Source organism: Leptodactylus fuscus, chromosome 3 (assembly GCF_031893055.1).
Source record: "Leptodactylus fuscus isolate aLepFus1 chromosome 3, aLepFus1.hap2, whole genome shotgun sequence".
In the NCBI taxonomy this organism is placed as follows: domain Eukaryota; kingdom Metazoa; phylum Chordata; class Amphibia; order Anura; family Leptodactylidae; genus Leptodactylus; species Leptodactylus fuscus.
Window position 1 is genome coordinate 137,936,868 of NC_134267.1, and position 22,677 is coordinate 137,959,544.

At 41.8% G+C, this 22,677-nt stretch overlaps 1 protein-coding gene across 1 annotated transcript in view; it reads right to left on the bottom strand.

Annotated features, from left to right (window-relative positions):
- MCPH1 (microcephalin 1) overlaps positions 1–22,677 on the bottom strand; it is a 185,859-nt gene that overhangs the window by 158,648 nt on the left and 4,534 nt on the right. Inside the window, exons 5-9 of the mRNA XM_075269543.1 lie at positions 22,431–22,545; positions 21,354–21,488; positions 20,241–20,327; positions 14,682–15,836; positions 8,872–8,984 (exon numbers count right to left, since the gene is read on the bottom strand). Of these exons, the coding sequence (XP_075125644.1) occupies positions 8,872–8,984; positions 14,682–15,836; positions 20,241–20,327; positions 21,354–21,488; positions 22,431–22,545 (1,605 nt within the window). The remainder of the gene's footprint in view (positions 1–8,871; positions 8,985–14,681; positions 15,837–20,240; positions 20,328–21,353; positions 21,489–22,430; positions 22,546–22,677) is intronic.

A 22,677-nucleotide genomic window follows, 5' to 3' on the forward strand; every position in this document is an offset into this window, starting at 1 on the left:
CATGAATTGGTCCAAACTGGGGTTTTTAGAGGCTCCCTCCACCATGAATTGGTCCAAACTGGGCTGGTTAGAGGCTCCCTCCACCATGAATTGGTCCAAACTGGGGTTTTTAGAGGCTCCCTCCACCATGAATTGGTCCAAACTGGGGTTTTTAGAGGCTCCCTCCACCATGAATTGGTCCAAACTGGGCTGGTTAGAGGCTCCCTCCACCATGAATTGGTCCAAACTGGGGTTTTTAGAGGCTCCCTCCACCATGAATTGGTCCAAACTGGGGTTTTTAGAGGCTCCCTCCACCATGAATTTGCCCAAACTGGGCTGTTTAGAGGCTCCCTCCATCATGAATTGGTCCAAACTGGGGTTTTTAGAGGCTCCCTCCACCATGAATTGGTCCAAACTTGGCTGGTTAGAGGCTCCCTCCACCATGAATTGGTCCAAACTGGGCTGGTTAGAGGCTCCCTCCACCATGAATTGGTCCAAACTGGGGTTTTTAGAGGCTCCCTCCACCATGAATTGGTCCAAACTGGGGTTTTTAGAGGCTCCCTCCACCATGAATTTGCCCAAACTGGGCTGTTTAGAGGCTCCCTCCATCATGAATTGGTCCAAACTGGGGTTTTTAGAGGCTCCCTCCACCATGAATTGGTCCAAACTGGGCTGGTTAGAGGCTCCCTCCACCATGAATTGGTCCAAACTGGGCTGGTTAGAAGCTCCCTCCACCATGAATTTGCCCAAACTGGGCTGGTTAGAGGCTCCCTCCACCATGAATTTGCCCAAACTGGGCTGTTTAGAGGCTCCCTCCACCATGAATTTGCTCAAACTGGGCTGTTTAGAGGCTCCCTCCACCATGAATTGGTCCAAACTGGGGTTTTTAGAGGCTCCCTCCACCATGAATTCGTCCAAACTGGGGTTTTAGAGGCTCCCTCCACCATGAATTTGCCCAAACTGGGCTGTTTAGAGGCTCCCTCCATCATGAATTGGTCCAAACTGGGGTTTTTAGAGGCTCCCTCCACCATGAATTGGTCCAAACTGGGCTGGTTAGAGGCTCCCTCCACCATGAATTGGTCCAAACTGGGCTGGTTAGAGGCTCCCTCCACCATGAATTGGTCCAAACTGGGCTGGTTAGAGGCTCCCTCCACCATGAATTGGTCCAAACTGGGCTGGTTAGAGGCTCCCTCCACCATGAATTTGCCCAAACTGGGCTGGTTAGAGGCTCCCTCCACCATGAATTTGCCCAAACTGGGCTGGTTAGAGGCTCCCTCCACCATGAATTTGCCCAAACTGGGCTGTTTAGAGGCTCCCTCCATCATGAATTGGTCCAAACTGGGGTTTTAGAGGCTCCCTCCACCATGAATTGGTCCAAACTGGGCTGGTTAGAGGCTCCCTCCACCATGAATTTGCCCAAACTGGGCTGGTTAGAGGCTCCCTCCACCATGAATTTGCCCAAACTGGGCTGTTTAGAGGCTCCCTCCATCATGAATTGGTCCAAACTGGGTTTTTTAGAGGCTCCCTCCACCATGAATTGGTCCAAACTGGGCTGGTTAGAGGCTCCCTCCACCATGAATTGGTCCAAACTGGGCTGGTTAGAGGCTCCCTCCACCATGAATTGGTCCAAACTGGGGTTTTTAGAGGCTCCCTCCACCATGAATTGGTCCAAACTGGGGTTTTTAGAGGCTCCCTCCACCATGAATTGGTCCAAACTGGGCTGGTTAGAGGCTCCCTCCACCATAAATTGGTCCAAACTGGGCTGGTTAGAGGCTCCCTCCACCATGAATTGGTCCAAACTGGGGTTTTTAGAGGCTCCCTCCATCATGAATTGGTCCAAACTGGGGTTTTTAGAGGCTCCCTCCACCATGAATTGGTCCAAACTGGGGTTTTTAGAGGCTCCCTGCACCATGAATTTGCCCAAACTGGGGTGTTTAGAGGCTCCCTCCACCATGAATTTGCCCAAACTCTGCTGGTTAGAGGCTCAATCCACCCTGATTTTCAAAACAAATGTTGGTGCCAACCTCAACTTACTACAAGGGCCAAATTCACTGCTGGTGACAAGCTCTCCTCACTGCAAGTGCCAAATACACATGTTTCAAGGTGTTTTCCTACTGTCAGAGAGGTGGTATTGAGTGTGTAAAGTGTGTAGTTGTTAGGCTGTGATGTTGGGGTAATAGAGGGTCTTTGGTGTGTTAGATGCCCCCAGACATGCTTCCCCTGCTGTCCCAGTGTCATTCCAGAGGTGTTGGCATCATTTCCTGGGGTGTCATAGTGGACTTGGTGACCCTCCAGACACGGATTTGGGTTTCCCCCTTAACGAGTATCTGTTCCCCATAGACTATAATGGGGTTCGAAACCCGTTCGAACACACGAACATTGAGCGGCTGTTCGAATCGAATTTCGAACCTCGAACATTTTAGTGTTCGCTCATCTCTACATCCTATATATTTCCCATTCCTTTTGTAGTCAGTCTTGGCTTTGACTCAAAAAACCACAACAAAATCTACAACAAAAACAGCTGTGTTTCTGCAACATGGGGCCTCAGCCTAAGACTGCAAATATCGCTTTACGAGTTGCAACTAATAGTGAATGCAGTTGTGCAAAAATCCTGAAGGGTTGGATTTCGTCTGTTTATAAGGTAATGGCACCTTTTAGGTTGCAATGGGAACACATTCACTATCATTAGGGGAACTTTACCAGTATAAACATTGTAATCTTATATTGTGCAACTACATGTCACTTTGTAACCCTATCCTAATACTTCGATTTTTATGTTTAATTAAAAAAGAACTATATCTTTATAGTAGACAAACATGGAAGTTTATCTGAAGAAAAAGGGCCCTCTGTTAGACAATAATAGAATACTTGCCTGAATCCAGCCAAAGCCTGGTTGGGAAAATAGATACTGAACAGCAGGAGATAAGTTTTTCTAGCTATGTCTCTTTGTCTAAAAACATTTTACTAATTAAATGTATCAGCACTAACAGCCTAAAATATTAAAGTCAAGCTGTGAATATCAATCAGGCTACGATGTTCAACATCTCTGGATGATTTGCAGTAAGATCATGTTTTCCTTAGAAAAACTGCACGTAATTACCAGCAGACACAAAATACAACTCAAAGCAATGCAGAAAAGGCTATCACATTGCAAGAGATACACGTCTGGATACTATTACATGTATGAGGAAGTACCAGGAAGATCAAAGCAGCATACAGATACTAATCAGAATAGCCTGGAAAGTAGAAAAAAAATAGCACAATAGCATACCTCCCAACCGTTCCAATTTCTGTGGGACACTCACCATTTCGGTGTCCCGTCCCGTGGTCCCAGTCGGCGGGAGGTATGCCCAGATTTCAACTCATCAGCGTCCTACGGACACCGATGAGCTAAATACACAGGTGTTTAAATCAGGAGCTGTCACAGCTTAGCTCCTGCTTTAACGCTGCGCTCCGGCATTTGTAGCCGCGATGTGATGATGTCACATCGCGCATACGTGTATGAGTGAGAGAGCTGTGGGGGAGCGTTGGAAGATGAGTGTAAGTGTTTGTGTTAAACATTAAGGTGGAACATAATGTAGGGGGCCCATGATGAAACTGGGTGCAGACGAAGGGGGGGGACATGGGACATCGGCATGACACTGGAGCATATGCAGGGGAGGAGAATTGCATGACACTGGGGCAGATGAAGGGGGGAAACAGCATGACACTGGGGCAGTTGAAGAGGGAGAGAATGGCAGAACGGCATGACACTGAGGCAAATGAACGGAGGGGGGGGCGGCATGACACTGGGGTAAATGAAGGGGGAGGAAGAAGGGCATGACACTGGGGCAGATGAAGGGGGAGGGAGAAGGGCATGACACTGGGGCAGATGAAGGGGGGGAACGGCATGACACTGGGGCAGATGAAGGGGGGGAGAACGGCATGACACTGGGGCAGATATAGGGGGGGAGAACGGCATGACACTGGGGCAGATGAAGGGAGGAAACGGCATGACACTGGGGCAGTTGAAGAGGGGGAGAATGGCAGAACGGCATGACACTGAGGCAAATGAACGGGGGGGGACGGCATGACACTGGGGTAAATGAAGGGGGGGATGGCCTGACACTGGGGCAGATGAAGGGGGAGAGAACAGCATGACACTGGGGCAGATGATGGGGGGGGGAACGGCATGACACTGGGGCAGATGAAGAGGGGGGGAACAGCATGACACTGTGGAAGATGAAGAGGGGGGAGAACGGCATGACACTGGGGTAATGAAGGGGGAGAACGGCATGACACTGGGGTAAATGAAGGGTGGGAGAACGGCACAACACTGGGGCAGATGAAGGGAGAAAGAACAACATGACACTGGAGCAGAGACGGGGGGACATGAAACTGTGGGCAGATGAAGGGAAGAGAACGGCATGAAACTGGGCAGAGACGGGGGGACATGAAGCTGGGGGGATATGAAACTGGGGACAGAGATGGAGGGGGGGACATGAAACTAGGGGCAGATGAAGGGTGTATATGAAACTGGGGGAGAGATGGAGGGGGGGACATATAATTTACGAGTGACTGTTGGGGGATTATACTGTGTGGGAGCACATGAAAAATGAATGAATGGGTGGAGTCAACATAAAAGTGGGCGGAGCTAAATTTACAGCAGCGCGCGCATTTTGTTCTTCTTTCTGCTCTTCAAAAATTGGGAGCTATGCAATGGGTATAATGCTTAGTACATGAAATAAACTGAATATGTGCAAGAATTGTGAAAATTCCCTCAAACTATCATACATGTTTTACATCATGTTTAGGGCAGGTTCACACCTGTGCCCGGTGTCCGCTTTGCAGGTTTCCGTCTTCTGCCTGCGAAACTGGACAGGAGACGGAAACCAGCAGTCAGTTTTCAAACCCATTAACTTGAATGGGTTTGAAAAGTGTCCGTCCATGAGCGTCTTCTGTATCTCCATGGCAAAACGTTTTTTTTTTTTAACCGGTCACAAAGTCGGACAAGCAGGACTTTGTGTCCGGTTAAGAAAAAACAAAACAGTTTCGCCGCAGAGACCAGAAGACACTCGCAGGCGGTCACTGACTGCCGGGTTTCCATCTCCTGTCTAGTTTCTTGGGCAGAAGACGGAAACCCACAAAGCGGCGACCGGGCACAGGTGTGAAACCGCACTTATTAGTGGGGTGTTAAAATACTTTTGTGCCTTGTAAGTAGGGCAAATGGGGCTTACCAAAAATCGTCGGGACTTGTCAAGAAAGGGTCAGGGTTTAAAATGTGACTCTACACTAAAATTGCGCCAGAATTTTGTCAAACTTCTTTTGTTTGTAAATAATGAAAAAAGACCAAACCTAAAAACCTTGTTCTCAGTGAAAACTGGTTCTAAGCGCATTTTTAACATCCTGCTTTAAAAAAAAAACAAAAAAAAAAAAAAGTATCGGCTTAGAAAATACCTACTTACAGGATATATTATAGTACATGCAGAAAAAAACTTCATTTTATTCAGAAGACGTCTTTACCTTTTTGACACCCTGTAATTCATAGCTAAAGGGGTGACATCAGGTAGCAATTTTAGAGAACATTCAGTGCACTTATAGCTACCTATAGGCGGATCTGACAAATCAGGCCGTGTTGCCAATTATAACATATACAATCTGAAATGCATATCCGTAAAAAGATGGGTATCTCTGCATTGGTTCATTGGTTTGTGCCCAGAAGGCTATGTTTCTGCTCTCATTTAAGGTCCCAAGACGGCACTAATATTGGTTTGGGAAGTATTATGTCTTCTGGTCATAATGGAGTAATAACAGCTATGAGAGATGTGTTCATCAAGGTTTGGTATTTTTGACAGCAAGAATAAAGCAGCAGACTGCAATTGTTCTTACCATGAAACAGTAACAGAATGTTGACCGATCTGGAACATACAAGCGTGAATGGAGTTTAATTTAGTGATCTGCAATATATTTTATCAATTGACCTGTGTGTAAAAGTCCATACATAGAGTAAAGTACAGCAACAGAGTTTGTACTGTGTTTATGGATCATAAGGTGTGCCATGTATAACATTATTGTGCCCTAAAGTACAGCACTATTCACTACAAGCATTGCATTCTGTAATATAATCATACACATGGGCTCTTACCCATGTCCTGATTTATACATGAAAAGGTCCAACACAGAGTTATAATCCCCAGTACTAAGTATGCGAGCCTTTAAAATGAACTGATATTAATCAATTCAATGACAATGACTATAAAGAAGACCTTTCACCACCTCCACTTCTTAGCATCTGATAATAGGCTTCCACTTCCCTCGCAAGAACATGTTCCTGATGCTCTGGTGTCCTTGCAGGAGGGTCCAGTCTGGATGCTCCGGTGTCTTGTTGAAGTGAAACTCCTCAGCAGGCGCCAATCAGCCTTCTCAGGAAGGGACCCGGGATATCATAGGTAGTGACTAGAGATGAGCGAGTAGTGAAATATTCGAGATTCGTTTTGAGTAGAGCCTCAATATTTGACTACTCGATCGAATATCGAATCCCATTATAGTCTATGGGGAAAAAATGCTCGTTTCAGGGGAAACCACTATTCGACTAACGGAGAGTCACCAAGTCCACGACTAGCAGGATGAGAGTGTTTATGAGGAGCAAAGTGCAGTTGAAGCACACGGACCCCATATACTATGTGCCGGTTCACATTAGCTCTTGCCTCCCGTCCGGAAGAAGTCCGCAGGAGGACCCCCCCCCCTCCCCCAATGGAATATCAGCGCAACTGCAAGTGCTGGACAGTTAAGCATACGGACCCCATAGCATACAATGGGCTCCGTGTGCTTGCCGCGCACTGCCCGCATGAATCATTTGTGCGGTCAGAGCGCGGCAAGCACACGGAGCCCATTGTATGCTATGGGGTCCGTGTGCTTAACTGTCCAGCGCTTGCAGTTGCGCTGATATTCCATTCGGGGAGGGGGAGGTCCTCCTGCGGACTCCTTCCGGACGGGAGGCAAGTGCTAATTTGAACCGGCCCTTACTCGTCCTGCAGAACCAGCATTGATTGGCTGAATGCTATACACTGTATAGCATTCAGCCAATCAACACTAGTTCTGCAGCAGGCTCGTCTTTGCTAGTTGGGAGAGCTGGCAGCTTGCGGTTAAGCGGGAGCTGACTTTTTCTCATAGGAATGCATTGACCAGTGTTGATTGGCCGTATGCTATACAGTGTACAGCATTCGGCCAATCAATGCTGGTTCTGCCGGTTCTTGTCTGTGACGAAGCAGAGTCTACGATCGAACCACAATGAAGACTGCTGTGGTTCGATCTTAGACTCCGCCTCCTTGCAGACGAGCCTCCGGCAGAACCAGCATTGATTGGCCGAATGCTGTACACTGTATAGCATTCGGCCAATCAATGCTGGTCAATGCATTCCTATGAGAAAAAGTCAGCTCCCTCGTAACCGCAAGCTGCCAGCTCTCCAGACTAGCAAAGATGAGCCTGCTGCAGAACCAGCGTTGATTGTCCGAATGCTATACACTGTATAGATTTCGGCCAATCAACGCTGGTTCTGAATCGAATCTTTACTGCGAATAGGAGTAGTATTCCATAGAGTATAAGTATTTCGAATACCGTAGTATTCGTTCGAATACCTACTCGATCGAATACTACTCAGTCATCTCTAGTAGTGACGTCATATGGCGTTCGCTGAGGCCGCTGATTGGCCTCAGCAGTCTCGTGTAGTGGACCAGCAACTGAATGGACCGCACTGGGAGGCCCTAGCACACAGAAAAAAGGAGAGTATGATTTTTTATTTTTTTTTCACTTCCCTGGTCTATTTAAAAAATAAAAATTTGGCCAGGACAAACCCTTTAAACTCTGTAATGTCAGAAGGGCAGTGCCAGACAGGGAGATGTGACTCAGAGCTCCAATCAGAAGCAGCCAGTGTCAGAATCACACCCCTTGCCTGCTCACAATACAGAACCTAAATAACATACGAGTCCCCCCAAACTAAGTGCACTTATTGCTCAGGAACTAGAGAAAAAATTCCAAGTGTGCTAGAATATATGGAGCAGCGCCTACTGATGATGCAAAGAGTTGCACTTGGTGGAAGTGGTGAAAGGTCCTCTATAAGCTGCAGTTTTATCCAAACTGCGGTATATAATCTTTAAAAAACAAAAAAAACACAAATTCCATATATCTCCACACCTTGTTAGACATTACTTTTCTCTGGTACATACAAGCCATCAAGCATGCCTCAATCTGGATCTCACGTTCACAATGGTTAAACCGGTTGCCTAAATGTGTTACATACTGGATAAATCTATTTCTTGTAGGCACTGTAAGTAATTTTTCACTTCATACAAGACAACATATATGTAGACTTTGTGAAGCATTGTTTAAAAACAGACTACATTTATATACAGTATTTTAGATCTTGGCTTTACGATTCCATTTGATTACTCAGATTTACTTTCAGAGTGTAAAATGTAACATCACTTTTATAGGCAATACTTCTTTATTCTTCCAGCTGCTACCACAATCCTTGCCTGTTTAAACACATACCTAGCATTCCCTGCGATCTGAGTTGTTATAATAGGTTATTTAAGTAGTTAAGTCAATGACCGTGATATAGCAGATGTTTTTACGCTTATTGTGCAAAGTAGACAGCAAAGTTAATAACTCGTTTATGTATTGTTTTTATGCTTTTCACCTCTATTCTCATTGCATACAATGTGCAAATTATTCCCACAGCTATGTCACTGCTGTTCAGAAGAGACAAGTCAATAAGCTGTAGGCATTACCGGCATATTCAACTGCTCCAGTACTTTACCAAATCAATACAGATTTGTGCTACACATTCAAAAAACCACTGCTGAGCAAAACACTAAAAAAGGACCAATCAAAGTAATTTACAGTTCAACTGACCTTTCTGCTTTTCTCTGTTTTCCGTGATTCCTCTGTGCATTTATTTCTTTGTTCATTAAACATTTCAGACAGTCCGTGTATTGCATCAGAAGCCGAAGTTCTACTTTCTGCACCTAGAAATCAATTAAATGAAACATCTAATTAGGGCTCAAAAATATAAACCTTCAAAGTGCATATAACAATTCACAGCACCGAATATCGACAGGACGGACACAAGAGAACGCTATAATCGCCTCAGCCACTCATACGTAGGGCATTGAAAAATCACACGCAAAGCCATTATATCTATTTTCATGTCCAAGTATGACAGACCTCTAAAGGACATAAAAGAGTCATCTATGAAGAGATGCGTTTCATGCTAAAAGCCACATGCACCCTGAATTACTTTGTATCAAGCATAGCAGCAAAGATCAATCGGCTGTAAGGAAAACACATTGAGAAGGATGAATCACCCCGAGTCACATTTGAAGCACTTCTGCTTATATGCATATACTAACATGTACAGTAAATAAGGTACTTGACAAGCCATAAGCCAGTGGCTAATAGGAAGGTTTAAGTTCATGATCTTCTGCCCTTCACATCATAAAATATCTTAGGTCAACAAAGTAAAATGCAGGGAAAAAAATGTATTATTGATTGAGATTAAAACTAGCAATAAATAAGATCCAAGTGTGCGATTAGAGCTTCAGGATTACAGTTCCCTCCTGCTGTGCAGTACATCTCTGCATGGCCACATTCCACATACTAGTTCTCCACTTTGGCTTTTAGCAGGAATCAATATAGTCTTTGTGTGCCCTTTACTTTCCTGTGCTAAAAGTGTCATCTGCCATGTGGCAAAGCACCATGTTACAAAGAAAATTGCTAAAATCCCTTTTTATATAAACACATCCTCAAATAGCCATTATAAAGGCTATTCCAGGCCTACCTGTAGTAGGTGCAACAGGTAGTTGTAGGTGCAAGTATGAACCTAGAGTAAGCAGATTGTCCAGACGAAAAGCAGAATATAAAACGTGAGAGGACTAAGCCACCCTCACCCCAGAAAGCAGTGAGTCACGTCATCCAACCTGGTGTCATGTTATAAACTTTGGAAAGAATACGAGGTGATATCACATAGCAGGAAAGACTGTTTGAACTCTGTTCGGAGTTTACATCCCTGAATCTGCTTGAAAAAAAGCTATGTATTTAGGAAAACTCTTCAAGCTAACAGTATAGTTAGGATGCTTGAAATGGAAATACCCCTTTAACTTTACGGGTATTTTTTTTTTTTTTTTTTAATACCTCAATGTGATTTTTAATGATAATGTGTACTGTTATTAGGGTTATTCCTTTTTTTCTTGTGAATTGTAAACGTCTGTAGTTTTGTGGACGTTTCAATAAACATATTAATGTAAAGGGAATATGGAAAAGACCTGAATCAATCAAATCAATCTGTGATTTTCCTGGCCACTGATCGTCCACATTGGTTATTACATTTTTCATAACTCAAGTTCCTTGCTCTGAATTTGTTTTACTAGCAAAAATATTAAATTTGAAAATTGGGCACGACTAAAGCTACCTAAGGGTAAGTTGACACTGGGTTTTTTGGTCAGGAAGCTGAGGCAGTGGTGGCCTCAGGTTCTGGACCAAAAAACAGGTAGCCGCGACTGAATGCCGGTGCACTGCACTGGCATCCAGTCGCATACTCCGCTCCGGATTAGGCCCAATGAATGGACCTAGTTGGGAAGAGGGAGTGTCTTCAAGCCAAATCACGAGGCCTATCAGGCCTGAAGAACGAGCATCTTGCTTCTTTTTCTGGGAGCCGGAACAATCCTGACCCTTTTTGGCCTTCGGCCTGAAGACACTCCCTCCTCCCAACAAGGCCCATTCATTGGAGTGCGCGACTGGATGCCGATGCAGTGCACTGGCATTCAGTCGCGGCTACCCGTTTTTTGGTCCAGAACCTAAAGTGGCCTCCGCCTCAGGTTCCGGACCAAAAAACCCCATGTGAACTTACCCTAAAGGAGGAATTGAGTGGTTTTGGGAATTATAAGTACTCTTTAATTTTCCATCTGTACAAGATGATTAAATGTAACTGAATAATTGTTTGATTACAAGCTATGCTTGTTAAAGAACAAACCTGGAAAACTGAACTATTGAAAAGGGAACCTGTCAAGTATGAGATATTAAATTACCCATAGGTCCTTATGGACAGATGGTTTAAAGGGGTTTGCCTATGAGACAAGTTATTCCTCATCTATGCTCATCACTAAGATAGGGGATAACTTTCAGATCAACATGAATGCAATTACTTTCTATGGTCTGGCACTTACCAAAAACCCAGCCATGATATTCTTATTGTGGCTAGATTCTCTTCTCATAGATGTAGTGTCAATGCTCGATAACCTGTCCACAATAGGGAAATCATAGCTTTAATTTTGACAAGTCTTAGACAGAAAGTTTCTGTATTCATGGTTATATCCATTGGCAACAGATCAAAACAAATGACTATCGGCACTAATAGGGTTCCAGAAAATCTTTAAAACTCTGCTAAATTTTTTTTATCCATGTGGACTCCCCCGGACGAAATATAAACGCAGATGTAAACCAACCCTAATAATAGTAAAATTATGGAAAGACTATCACAAGGCATAGCAATGGCAGCTGCCATATAATCAATTAAAAAGGGACTAGATGAATTATAACTGATCTAACTATAAATTATAGAAAAACTTTGTTTTACTACTTAGATGATAATGTAGTGATTTATTCTTATTGCCAAAATTGGAGTCAGGAACAAATTTTTCCTCAATATGGTGTGATTGGCATCTGTCTCTTAGAAGTTTTCACCTTCCTCCGGATCAATGTTATATAGTTATATGTTGAAATTGATGGACCTACAAGTTTATACAACCTTATTGAATATGTAACATGTTCGATAATAAGGCTGAAGATGCTTTATACTGGGTTCAGAAGGCTCCCCAGGACATAGCTGGCCCTTCTAACCAGCCTGTCAAGTCTGTTTCTGTCCCTGGCTTGTATGCTACTCCCCCAGCAGGCCACTCCGAAGAAGATGGCTGATGCTACCACAAAGCTGGTAAAGGCCCTAAGAAGTGCCCCATGGGCTCCAAAGGCCCTCAGTCTCCTAAGAAGGTAGAGTCCGCTGTAACCCTTTCTGTACTGTATCAGGATAAAACAAAAAGGGCAAAAAATAAAAAATAAAGATAAAAAGGGAAAAAACTACTATACAAAGATAATTTAATATGTAATTTGTTTTATTTTTGTCAGAAAACGATATATCTGGCTTAATCAATGGTTCTGCAGATTCAAAATAAAAAATGTCAGATACTGAATTTCAAAATATATAATAATTTTTTGTGATCCTAATCATCTCAGATCAGGAAAATTGGACCAAAGCTTTAGGCCTCATGCACATGAAAATTGAAAAAAAATGGATGGTTCATTTTTAATGTCCGGCTTCAATCCATGTCAAATTTTTCATCCATTTTTGCACATCTGTCAGTTTTCAATATCCATTTGTCAACTGTATTAAACTGTTCAAAAAAAAATAAATAAAAAAATCAGAATTTTATTTTTTTTTGACAGACATTAAATATAGACCCTCAGACTTGTATTGTTCTATTGGGCTACAACCATTGGCTGCCATTCTTTTCAAAAGAGATGCGACTGACAGAGAAATATCTGTTTTTCATGACCATGTGCATGAGGCCTTACAGATAAGTTGGTTTTCTTTAAGCCTAAACAAACTGTTCAATCATTAAGACATACCGTAATAGAGAAGGGGAGAAAAATTCATAAAACTACATTTTATAAAGAAAAAAGTTAAAAGGAATTTTCCACATTTAATTAAAAATAGGTGCAAATTGTTTAAAACAAAAATGGTTGCTCACCTCTTTATACTGGGTGTTCTGGCCCCACAGTGGCTGTTGTACCCCTGGTTTTTGTTGCAGAGTGACTGCTGCAGAGGTGACTGCTGCAGAGGTCACAAATAATACTACGTGTAAAATGGCTCTTATCACTGAGCCATTACTTAAGTAATACAAGCTGGGTTAAAAAACCTGCCATTGATTTCAATGTGTAGCGCGCGTGAGCCGGCACACATTGAAGTGAATGGCATCTGTTTTCAGCGCTGACACTCTGACACATGTATATGTGCGGTGTGTTACTCCGTGGGAATGGAGCCTAAGAGAGAAGTTATTTTTTAAATACAATTTAGGGTTTGTTTTGTTTTTTTTAATGTGGAAAAGCCCTTTAATACAAGCAATTACTTTACAAAAATATAATCTTTTATTGAATAAGACTATACAATTAAGAACACAAAAATAAAACAGGGAAAATAAAAGGAGAGGTATTCATGTGTATTTCACAGTAGTTTCTGTCACCACTTCCACTTCCAAGCTCTTTGTATTCTCCAACAGGTGCCTCTACACAGTTCCTGGCACAGATGGAATTTTTCCCTCTAACCTCTACCTGACAGTAAAGAGCATGAAAGTACTGAAAATAACAGAACTGATTGCAAGGGAATGGCGGGAGACAAAAAAAAAAAAATTCTGACTGTATAAAACAATAAAAAAACAAACAAATTCCAACTGTATTAGAATCTATAGACTGGTGCCATTTGAAGAACGCAATTACTTGAAACTGGTGGAAGCAATGAAAAGTCTTCTTTAAGTCCCAACAGAAGAAATAATCCTGTGGCACTTACCAGTTGTTTTCACATCAGACACATATTATAATATCTATCTTGAATGAACAGTGCAAAAGCGATGACTGTTTCACTTGCTGTATCCAAGCCTGCAGGATTATTCTTTCATTGGAAGTTTTGTGAACAAGTTATTTTTAATGGTAGAGCCGTACTAAAGGTCCTTGGTACCACAGTTTTCCATGAAGAGGCAGTGCCGATCTTTATATAGACTTTCAATATTTATTCCCATTACTGTATACATGCGATTGTCAAATCATCACAGCCAGTATCCTTTCTAACAATTTACCAAATAAAAGTATAGCTTCATGTAATATAATCCAGAGCTGCAATCACAATTCTGCTATTTGCTGCTGAGATCTGTCCAAAGCTTTTAGACACTCCTAAAACAGTTTAGCTGACCTACCTTTATACAATTCATCCGTACTGCACTGTATTCTGGGAGACTTAGTAAAGATAAGAAAGGGACACGGCAATACATAACCAAGGAATCATAGTTAGAATAGTAATTCAGAATTGTACTACAGGCTGAAAACCTGAATAAGCAAGGCAATCTGTAAAATTGCTCAAAATTTGTATATGTAGATTGCTAGTACATGCAACATGGTGTACTCTACTTTGCTGCCCATCAGTTACATTAAAAAAAAAAAAACAGTACATACAAGAATCTACCAGCGTTCCCTCAGGAAAGGCTGCTCAGCCCATCACTGTAAGCCAAAACCTGGAGTGGAACACAACCAGAAGCAAGTGTAATGAAAAGATATGCACCTTTTAAGTGTTTAGGTTCCACTCCTTATAGGATAGCTCCAGATATTTGCTTGTATACCCTAGCTTAAAGTGATTGGAGTCAGGGATCCTGTATGGACACATATTACAGTTATGAGATGCAATGTGAATCTTGCAGCTACTGAATACTTGAATTACAAATACACAATACAAGGAAAAAATACGTCAGCAAATTGTTGGTATTATCATTGTGCCATTCCGTTACACATAGTGCACATTATTCCTAATGTAGACAACATCTGTACGCCAGGTTTAATAGTTCAGTCAAACCACGGATGTATAATATCTGCTTATTAAAAAGATAGTGATTACAAGGCTCACGTACTTGGCTGAAATGGTTTCGTCTGTTTTCCGTGATCCGTGTCATTGACTAGATGCAAGTTCTCTTTAACACCAGGTACATCCTCCATTTTTATAGCTGTGGCCATTGATACGTTTTTCCTCACAGAGGTTGTGTGTATCTTGTTACCATTCTCAGCTACTTCAGATTTCTTAGAACTACTAGCAACTGGAGACTCCTTCTTATTTGAGGTGACACATTTTTTAGAACTTCTAGGATTTTTATTTGAAACCAAGTTTTCCGACGGTGATACAGAATGAGTTAGTGAATGCATAGTTTTCCTCTTTTTCACCGTGCGCTCTTCTTGCAGAGCGGCACCCATAGATCTTGTTCGTTTGCGGAAGTCATTAAGAGGTGGAGGGCTTGGTGACCTCCGTGGTTCCATAGTCAGTGAAATTCTACTCAGTTTACTCTCATGGTTATTTAAAGCTGAAGAAGTAAAAAAATCTTCAAATGTGTCAGGGTCTGTATTGCATGAGGATAAACAGGATTTTGCCACTTTCACAGCTTTATTTTTGACATGGGGACCTGAGACTTCAGATTTTAAACTCTGATTGCCCTTTTTCTTAGATTGTTCCTTTTCTTTACATAATGCAATAAGTTCATTTGCCATAGATGAATAGTCCAAACCTGAAACGCTCACCTTTTCAATGGGAGTGTCAGAAAACGCATCACTCCCATGGTCATCGACTGTTGTGCTATGAGCAGCTTTCACTTTATTGGACTTTAGATCCTTATGTGATATTTGTATTGAGAAGTTTTTAGTTTTCCCATCTACAGCATCAAAACTGACTTTGGAAACTGCTTTATTTTCCATAGATGTAAAATCGACATCCAGGGTTTCATTTAGAGTAAGAAGTGCTGCACTGTCATTCACATTTATACTGCCAGTGGGTCTGACTCGGTTTGATTTTCGTCTACTGACTTGAATTTCTGATCGTCTTTTTACTCTTACAGGACTAGATTTACCTTGTGCAGTATTTTGAGGTGATAAATCTGACTTTAAAGCAGCTGAATCAACTGGGTCTTCCTTATCTACATGGATTTTATTATTGCTTGCAATGCTAACTACTTCGCTCCCCTTCAAGACACTTTCAAAAAGGTCCTCATAGCTAGTATTAAGAGGGCTGGTGTTATTTTCTGAAAAACAGAATACAAGAATATTAAAAAAAAACAGATACTCAAATTTTATTAAAAAGTAAATTTGAAATATAGACATATGATTCAGTGTTAGAACATTTCATCACTTCAGTGAATAAGTCACCATAACCATGTTTGTTACTCAATCACACAAAAACTGCTGAATGGATTTGAATGACATTTGGCACATAGTTTGTAGCCTTGATTAAAACATAGGCTACTTTTTATCCCGGTAAATGACATGGCTTCATGACTGTTATGAATTTATGTTCACATACTATATTACACTGCTCTTGCAGCAGCTTATCTCAAGTTCTGATAAAGCCAGGTCTGTTATCTCTCTATGTAAACACTCAGCTAACCTTCAGTCCATTGTGTACATGAATTTGCATATTATCTGATCTGCTCCAGGCAACATGCTGACACACTGGATGGGAAAACACCTTTAATCCAAACTGGTAATTTGCTACTTTTAAACATGCCGGGAAAAAGAAAATCTAATTTGTCACAAAATTCTAAAACAACAACAGCTATGAAGGTAGCCAGAAGTCACAGAGTTCTCCTCAAGTGGAGCTGAGGGGGAAATCATCGGCGCCAACAACACGCTCATTATATGGCGTCCCAGCGAGCTACTGAGATGCCAGTACAATCACGGAGCACAGTGGTAGGAACAAGTTCAGCAGTAAGACAGCTTAACAGGTGCCAAAACGCCGGAGCAGGCAAACCATCAACGGCAACAATTTGCTGAATATAGGCGGATCATCTACGCCAACAACATGCAGACAAAGTCACGGGCAGAGGCTAGTTAATACTAGAAATTAAAGAACAGAATGACAGCTGGGTGTTATCAGTTGGAGGGTTTGTCCCTACATACTCTCACACTGTCCATTCAGTGCCACACAGTCCTTAAGCACCCAAAAGATAATTTATTTGCAAATCTCTAGAACATATTATAGAGACAACAACAACAACAAAATATAGGTACATGAGGAAAGAAAAAAAAAGAGCCCCAGAATCGACATTTCAAGGCAATGCACCAAAATCAGGACAGAAGACAGATGCACTTTAAAGAGGACCTTTCACCATATCCGGGCACAGGCAGTGTTATATACTGCCAGAAAGCTGACAGTGCGCTGAATTCAGCGCACTGTTGGCTTTCCCGATCTGTGCCCGGTGTGAAGAGCTTACGGCCCGGTACCGTAGCTCTTCTATGGTCAGAAGGGCGTTTCTGACCATTAGCCAGAGACGTCCTTCTGCCTCGCGGCGCCAATCGCGCTGTGCTTTGGAGCGGGGAGGAACGCCCCCTCCCTCTGCTCACACAGCTCGTCCATAGACGAGCATTATCAGGAGAGGGAGGGGGCGTTCCTCCCCGCTCCACAGCACAGCGCGATTGGCGCCGCGAGGCAGAAGGACGTCTCTGGCTAATGGTCAGAAACGCCCTTCTGACTGTAAAGCGCTACGGTACCGGGACCGATAGCGCTTTACACCGGGCACGGATCGGGAAAGCCGACAGTGCGCTGAATTCAGCGCACTGTCAGCTTTCTGGCAGTATATAACACTGCCTGTGCCCAGATATGGTGAAAGGTCCTCTTTAAGGTTGGGTTCACACTTCTATCATGGTTTTCAGTAACTACTAACTAAAAGCATGCTGCAGTGCTGGATCAGTTTTACAATATCAAGGCACATGACAGACCCCACTGACTATAATGGGTTTAAGTAATGATATCGTGGTTTTAGTTTCGACAAGAAAAATGGTGCTGCATTCTGAATTAGTCTTCTCTACAAATCAGACAGAACTGCCTCTCTCAGAGATGGAATGCACCATGGTCTGTTTGCCATGAACAGCTCCTTACTTTTTTATATACATACATATATATATATATATATATATATATATATATATATATATATATATATGTTTTTATATACATATTCTTCTATAAACCTAATTATTCAAAAGCAATGAAAGTCTAGGTGTAGCCAATGTGACAAAAAACCTGCTATTTTCCTAGAAAGTTAGACTGGGATTAGTTTGGGGATTAGTCTAACTTGCTTATAAAGTCTCTATTTTTATATACCGTACTCAATTGAATTAAAAACCAATCTGATGAACTTTAAATAAAAGGAAAATGAGCGCAAGCTGGCTTCAGTAAAAGAGCCCCCTTTCTGCTGTTTTATATCCCCTCTATTTCCTACTTATAATGACTTAAAGATCATTTACAACCTGATGGAACAGGAAGTTAAAATTTGTTAAACAACAGATTTACACTATTTTTAAGGTAGTGAAAAACATAAGTGATGATTTTCATCTGTTATTTGCTGTCATACAGCTACAAGATTAGCTCACAAGACAAGCTGCCATTTTCAGTTACTAATATTGTCAACCACCTACATTAACATGCGCTGTTTAGGTCAACTCAGTATTTTCAGTTCCTTAAATTTACAGCTCGGGTGATATTCAACCTTCATTTTTTTCACATAGCAAGGCACTCATGCAACCCACTTATCGGATATAAGGTTACTTACATTCTGATCTAGGTGCAAACTATATTAATATGATGAAACCACACGTGTCCATATGTGCTGAAAGGAGACCGCATACTTTGTGCAGCTAAAATACCACTATGTTATATTATACAATTACAATACTATGCTACTACCACGCTGATGAACTAGTAACCCAAGAACTAGTCTGCCAGTCATCACATGCTGGTGCTGTTCCTTTAACCCATCTATCAAGCTGTATCAGAACTCTGACTATTGTTATATATTCCTTACTGCCACTATCTTGACTACAACTTGTACCAAATCTCATTACATCCTTCCACATAAGATTCCAGGTGTTCATATCTATATGAGCTACAAAATTATTATTAATTAACTACATTACAATTATTTTTAATTGTAGACCTATTAAACCTTATATATATACACTCACCGGCCACTTTATTAGGTATACCATGCTAGTAACGGGTTGGACCCCCTTTTGCCTTCAGAACTGCCTCAATTCTTCGTGGCATAGATTCAACAAGGTGCTGGAAGCATTCCTCAGAGATTTTGGTCCATATTGACATGATGGCATCACACAGTTGCCGCAGATTTGTCGGCTGCACATCCATGATGCGAATCTCCCGTTCCACCACATCCCAAAGATGCTCTATTGGATTGAGATCTGGTGACTGTGGAGGCCATTGGAGTACAGTGAACTCATTGTCATGTTCAAGAAACCAGTCTGAGATTATTCCAGCTTTATGACATGGCGCATTATCCTGCTGAAAGTAGCCATCAGATGTTGGGTACATTGTGGTCATAAAGGGATGGACATGGTCAGCAACAATACTCAGGTAGGCTTTGGCGTTGCAACGATGCTCAATTGGTACCAAGGGGCCCAAAGAGTGCCAAGAAAATATTCCCCACACCATGACACCACCACCACCAGCCTGAACCGTTGATACAAGGCAGGATGGATCCATGCTTTCATGTTGTTGACGCCAAATTCTGACCCTACCATCCAAATGTCGCAGCAGAAATCGAGACTCATCAGACCAGGCAACGTTTTTCCAATCTTCAATTGTCCAATTTCGATGAGCTTGTGCAAATTGTAGCCTCAGTTTCCTGTTCTTAGCTGAAAGGAGTGGCACCCGGTGTGGTCTTCTGCTGCTGTAGCCCATCTGCCTCAAAGTTCGACGTACTGTGCGTTCAGAGATGCTCTTCTGGCTACCTTGGTTGTAACGGGTGGCTATTTGAGTCACTGTTGCCTTTCTATCAGCTCGAACCAGTCTGGCCATTCTCCTCTGACCTCTGGCATCAACAACGCATTTCCGCCCACAGAACTGCCACTCACTGGATGTTTTTTCTTTTTCGGACCATTCTCTGTAAACCCTAGAGATGGTTGTGCGTGAAAATCCCAGTAGATCAGCAGTTTCTGAAATACTCAGACCAGCCCTTCTGGCACCAACAACCATGCCACGTTCAAAGGCACTCAAATCACCTTTCTTCCCCATACTGATGCTCAGTTTGAACTGCAGGAGATTGTCTTGACCATGTCTACATGCCTAAATGCACTGAGTTGCCGCCATGTGATTGGCTGATTAAAAATTAAGTGTTAACGAGCAGTTGGACAGGTGTACCTAATAAAGTGGCCGGTGAGTGTATATATATATATATATATATATATATATATATATATATATATATATATATATATATATATATATATTTAATTTATAGGTAGATATACTAACAAATAAAATGTGTCTGCACTAGTGAAATCTTCAATCATTAAAACTAATGTTCTACATTTGTACCAGATAGATTTCCTTAGGATCATGAATGGCATTGGGTCACTAGTTTTTATGAGCATTCTGATAGCATTAAACCCTTTTTATATGCATTTTAACATACCGGGTGGAGAGCCCATAATGACAGAAGGACTATTTCCAAGTGATGGTTTCAAGGAAGAAAATTCAAAGGTCTGAGACACTTGAGAAGCTGTAAAAGAAAAACAAATGTGTGTTTTACCATAATAAGTACTCACATATGGATGTTACTGCTTTTAGCTATAAATATGTCAAATACTGCAAAGTGGGGAATAGGAGAAAAGAGGTTGAAAATTCATTAAATAAATAAAACAGTGTAGCAATAGAGTGCAGGACAGGTGTAGAAACTTTACTTAACCCCTTTCCAACATCCATCGTAATAGTATAGCAAGCGTCGGGTTTTTAAATATGACTGCTGCTCAGGAGCAGAGCAGCCGCCATAGCCAACAGGTCTCTGCTGTATTATATAGCAGAAGCCCAATGCTAATGTTCATGATCAGAGCCCTGCACTGATCGTGGGCATTTAGGCTCCCGATGGCATATTTGAGCATTTTCTCAGAGGCGCATTGGTGTCACCATTTTGGAAAGAATTGCCGGTGCCTGGAAAGAGATCTGGGGCCAGTAATCCATTGCCATGACAGCCAGGACCCTACTGGAGGCTCCCAGACTTAACCTTTAATATATAGTGGTATATAAAATGCTTCATATTACAGCTACATGTATGTACTCCTAGTAGGTAAAATGGTACAAAGAGATGAACACACACTGGATATAAAGTTTACAAGTCTGAGGTGTAAGCAAATTTGCAGCAGCTTGTTAAATAACTGACTATACTTTTTTTTTTAAATGTAGATTGTGAGCCCCCAAATAGAGATCACAATGTACATTTTTTTAAATTCTTTCTCCTATCAGTATGTCTTTATAGAATGGGAGGAAATCCATGCAAACACAGGGAGAGCATACAAACTCCTTGCAGATGTTGCTCCTGGCAGGATTCGAACCCAGGACTCCAGCGCTGCAGGGCTGCAGTGCTAACCACTGAGCCACCGTGTTGCCCCAAGTAACTGACTATACTTTGACTTCTACTTACAGTGGTAAATTACTGAAGCAAATAAAGAAATAGCACTTTATAATATATTCGTAAACTGCCCAGGCAAACTTTCACAACAGTAAGAAATAGCACTGCATTATTTTCTACCTGTAGGAGATAAATTTTCCCTTTTATTCTTCATTTCTTGTATTCTTTTTTCCATGGCATTGCAGCGATCGGCAACCACTGCTTTTGGGCTATACAATAATGTTCCGTCATCATCAAATGATAACAGAGGGACATCTGCAAATAGATTTAAAGAGAAAGTCAGATGTAAAAGATCATCAAGCCAAAAATCGTAACAGGTTTCAAAATACTACCTAGAAGTAAAGCATTATCAATGGCACCAAGTCACTTACAGTTTCTAAGTGCATCCGAAACACATTACGCTAGGTTCACACTAGCGTTCGGGTCTCCGTGTGCGCCGGTGAGCGTTTTATGCTCTCCGCCGCGAAACCGTTTTTTTTAAAACCGGACACAGAGTACTGCATGTCCGACTCTGTGTCCGATTTAGATAAAGGTTATTTGTAGGGTGTTTAATGGGCGCATGTCACGCAGTTAAAAAACATTTTTAAATAAGTTTTATAGTTCTTTTCACCTATGAAAGCCCCTAGACTGAAAAACTGCACCATTAAATGGTTGCTGAAGACCAGATATTGATGCCCTTCCCCAAAGATAAGCCATGAGTATTAGATTAGTGAAGGTCCACCATGTGGCACCTCCACTGCACAGCCAGTGTACTGTGTACAGGGCGGAAAGTAGATGAATGTAAGGCTCAAGCTCTGTTCTCATTCATTTGTCTGCTTATCAGTGGGGGTGCTGGGTGTTAAACTCCCACCTGTCTGATCTTGATGACATATCCTAAGGATAAATCATCAATATCTAGCCCGGGGCATCTTCTTTAAGAACAACAATTAGCTGTATAACATGTGTTGCACTGCAATGCAGCACACTATGCGCTAATCTTTAGTGTATTAAATACATACAATATTCATGGGCATCAGAGAAGAGCAGCTGAGGAAACAAAACTGTTTAAAAACAGGATTTTAGATTTCCACTGTTATGGTCCTTCCTTTTAGCTACTCTACTTGAATCATAAAATAGTATATTTTACAAGGCACCGCAACAAAGAGGCTAGGAAACGGTGAATATGTGCACTTAACGACAATTGCAGATGTAACTCACCAACAGACGCCTTTTGTACATCAAGGTCCTTGCACATTTTATCAAATTTTCGTGCAAGCCTCCTATCATTTTCTGGTGTTCTTTCAACAAAATCCTTGGGTTGCATACATTTTCTCTGTAAGAATTAAGACATAGTTTGTAGACTTTGAAAGAGTGCATAAACCCCCACAAGACAATAAGTATGTTCAAATGTAAGCAAGAACAACATAATACCTTACACCTATTGTAATCCAATACAAAATTTAAA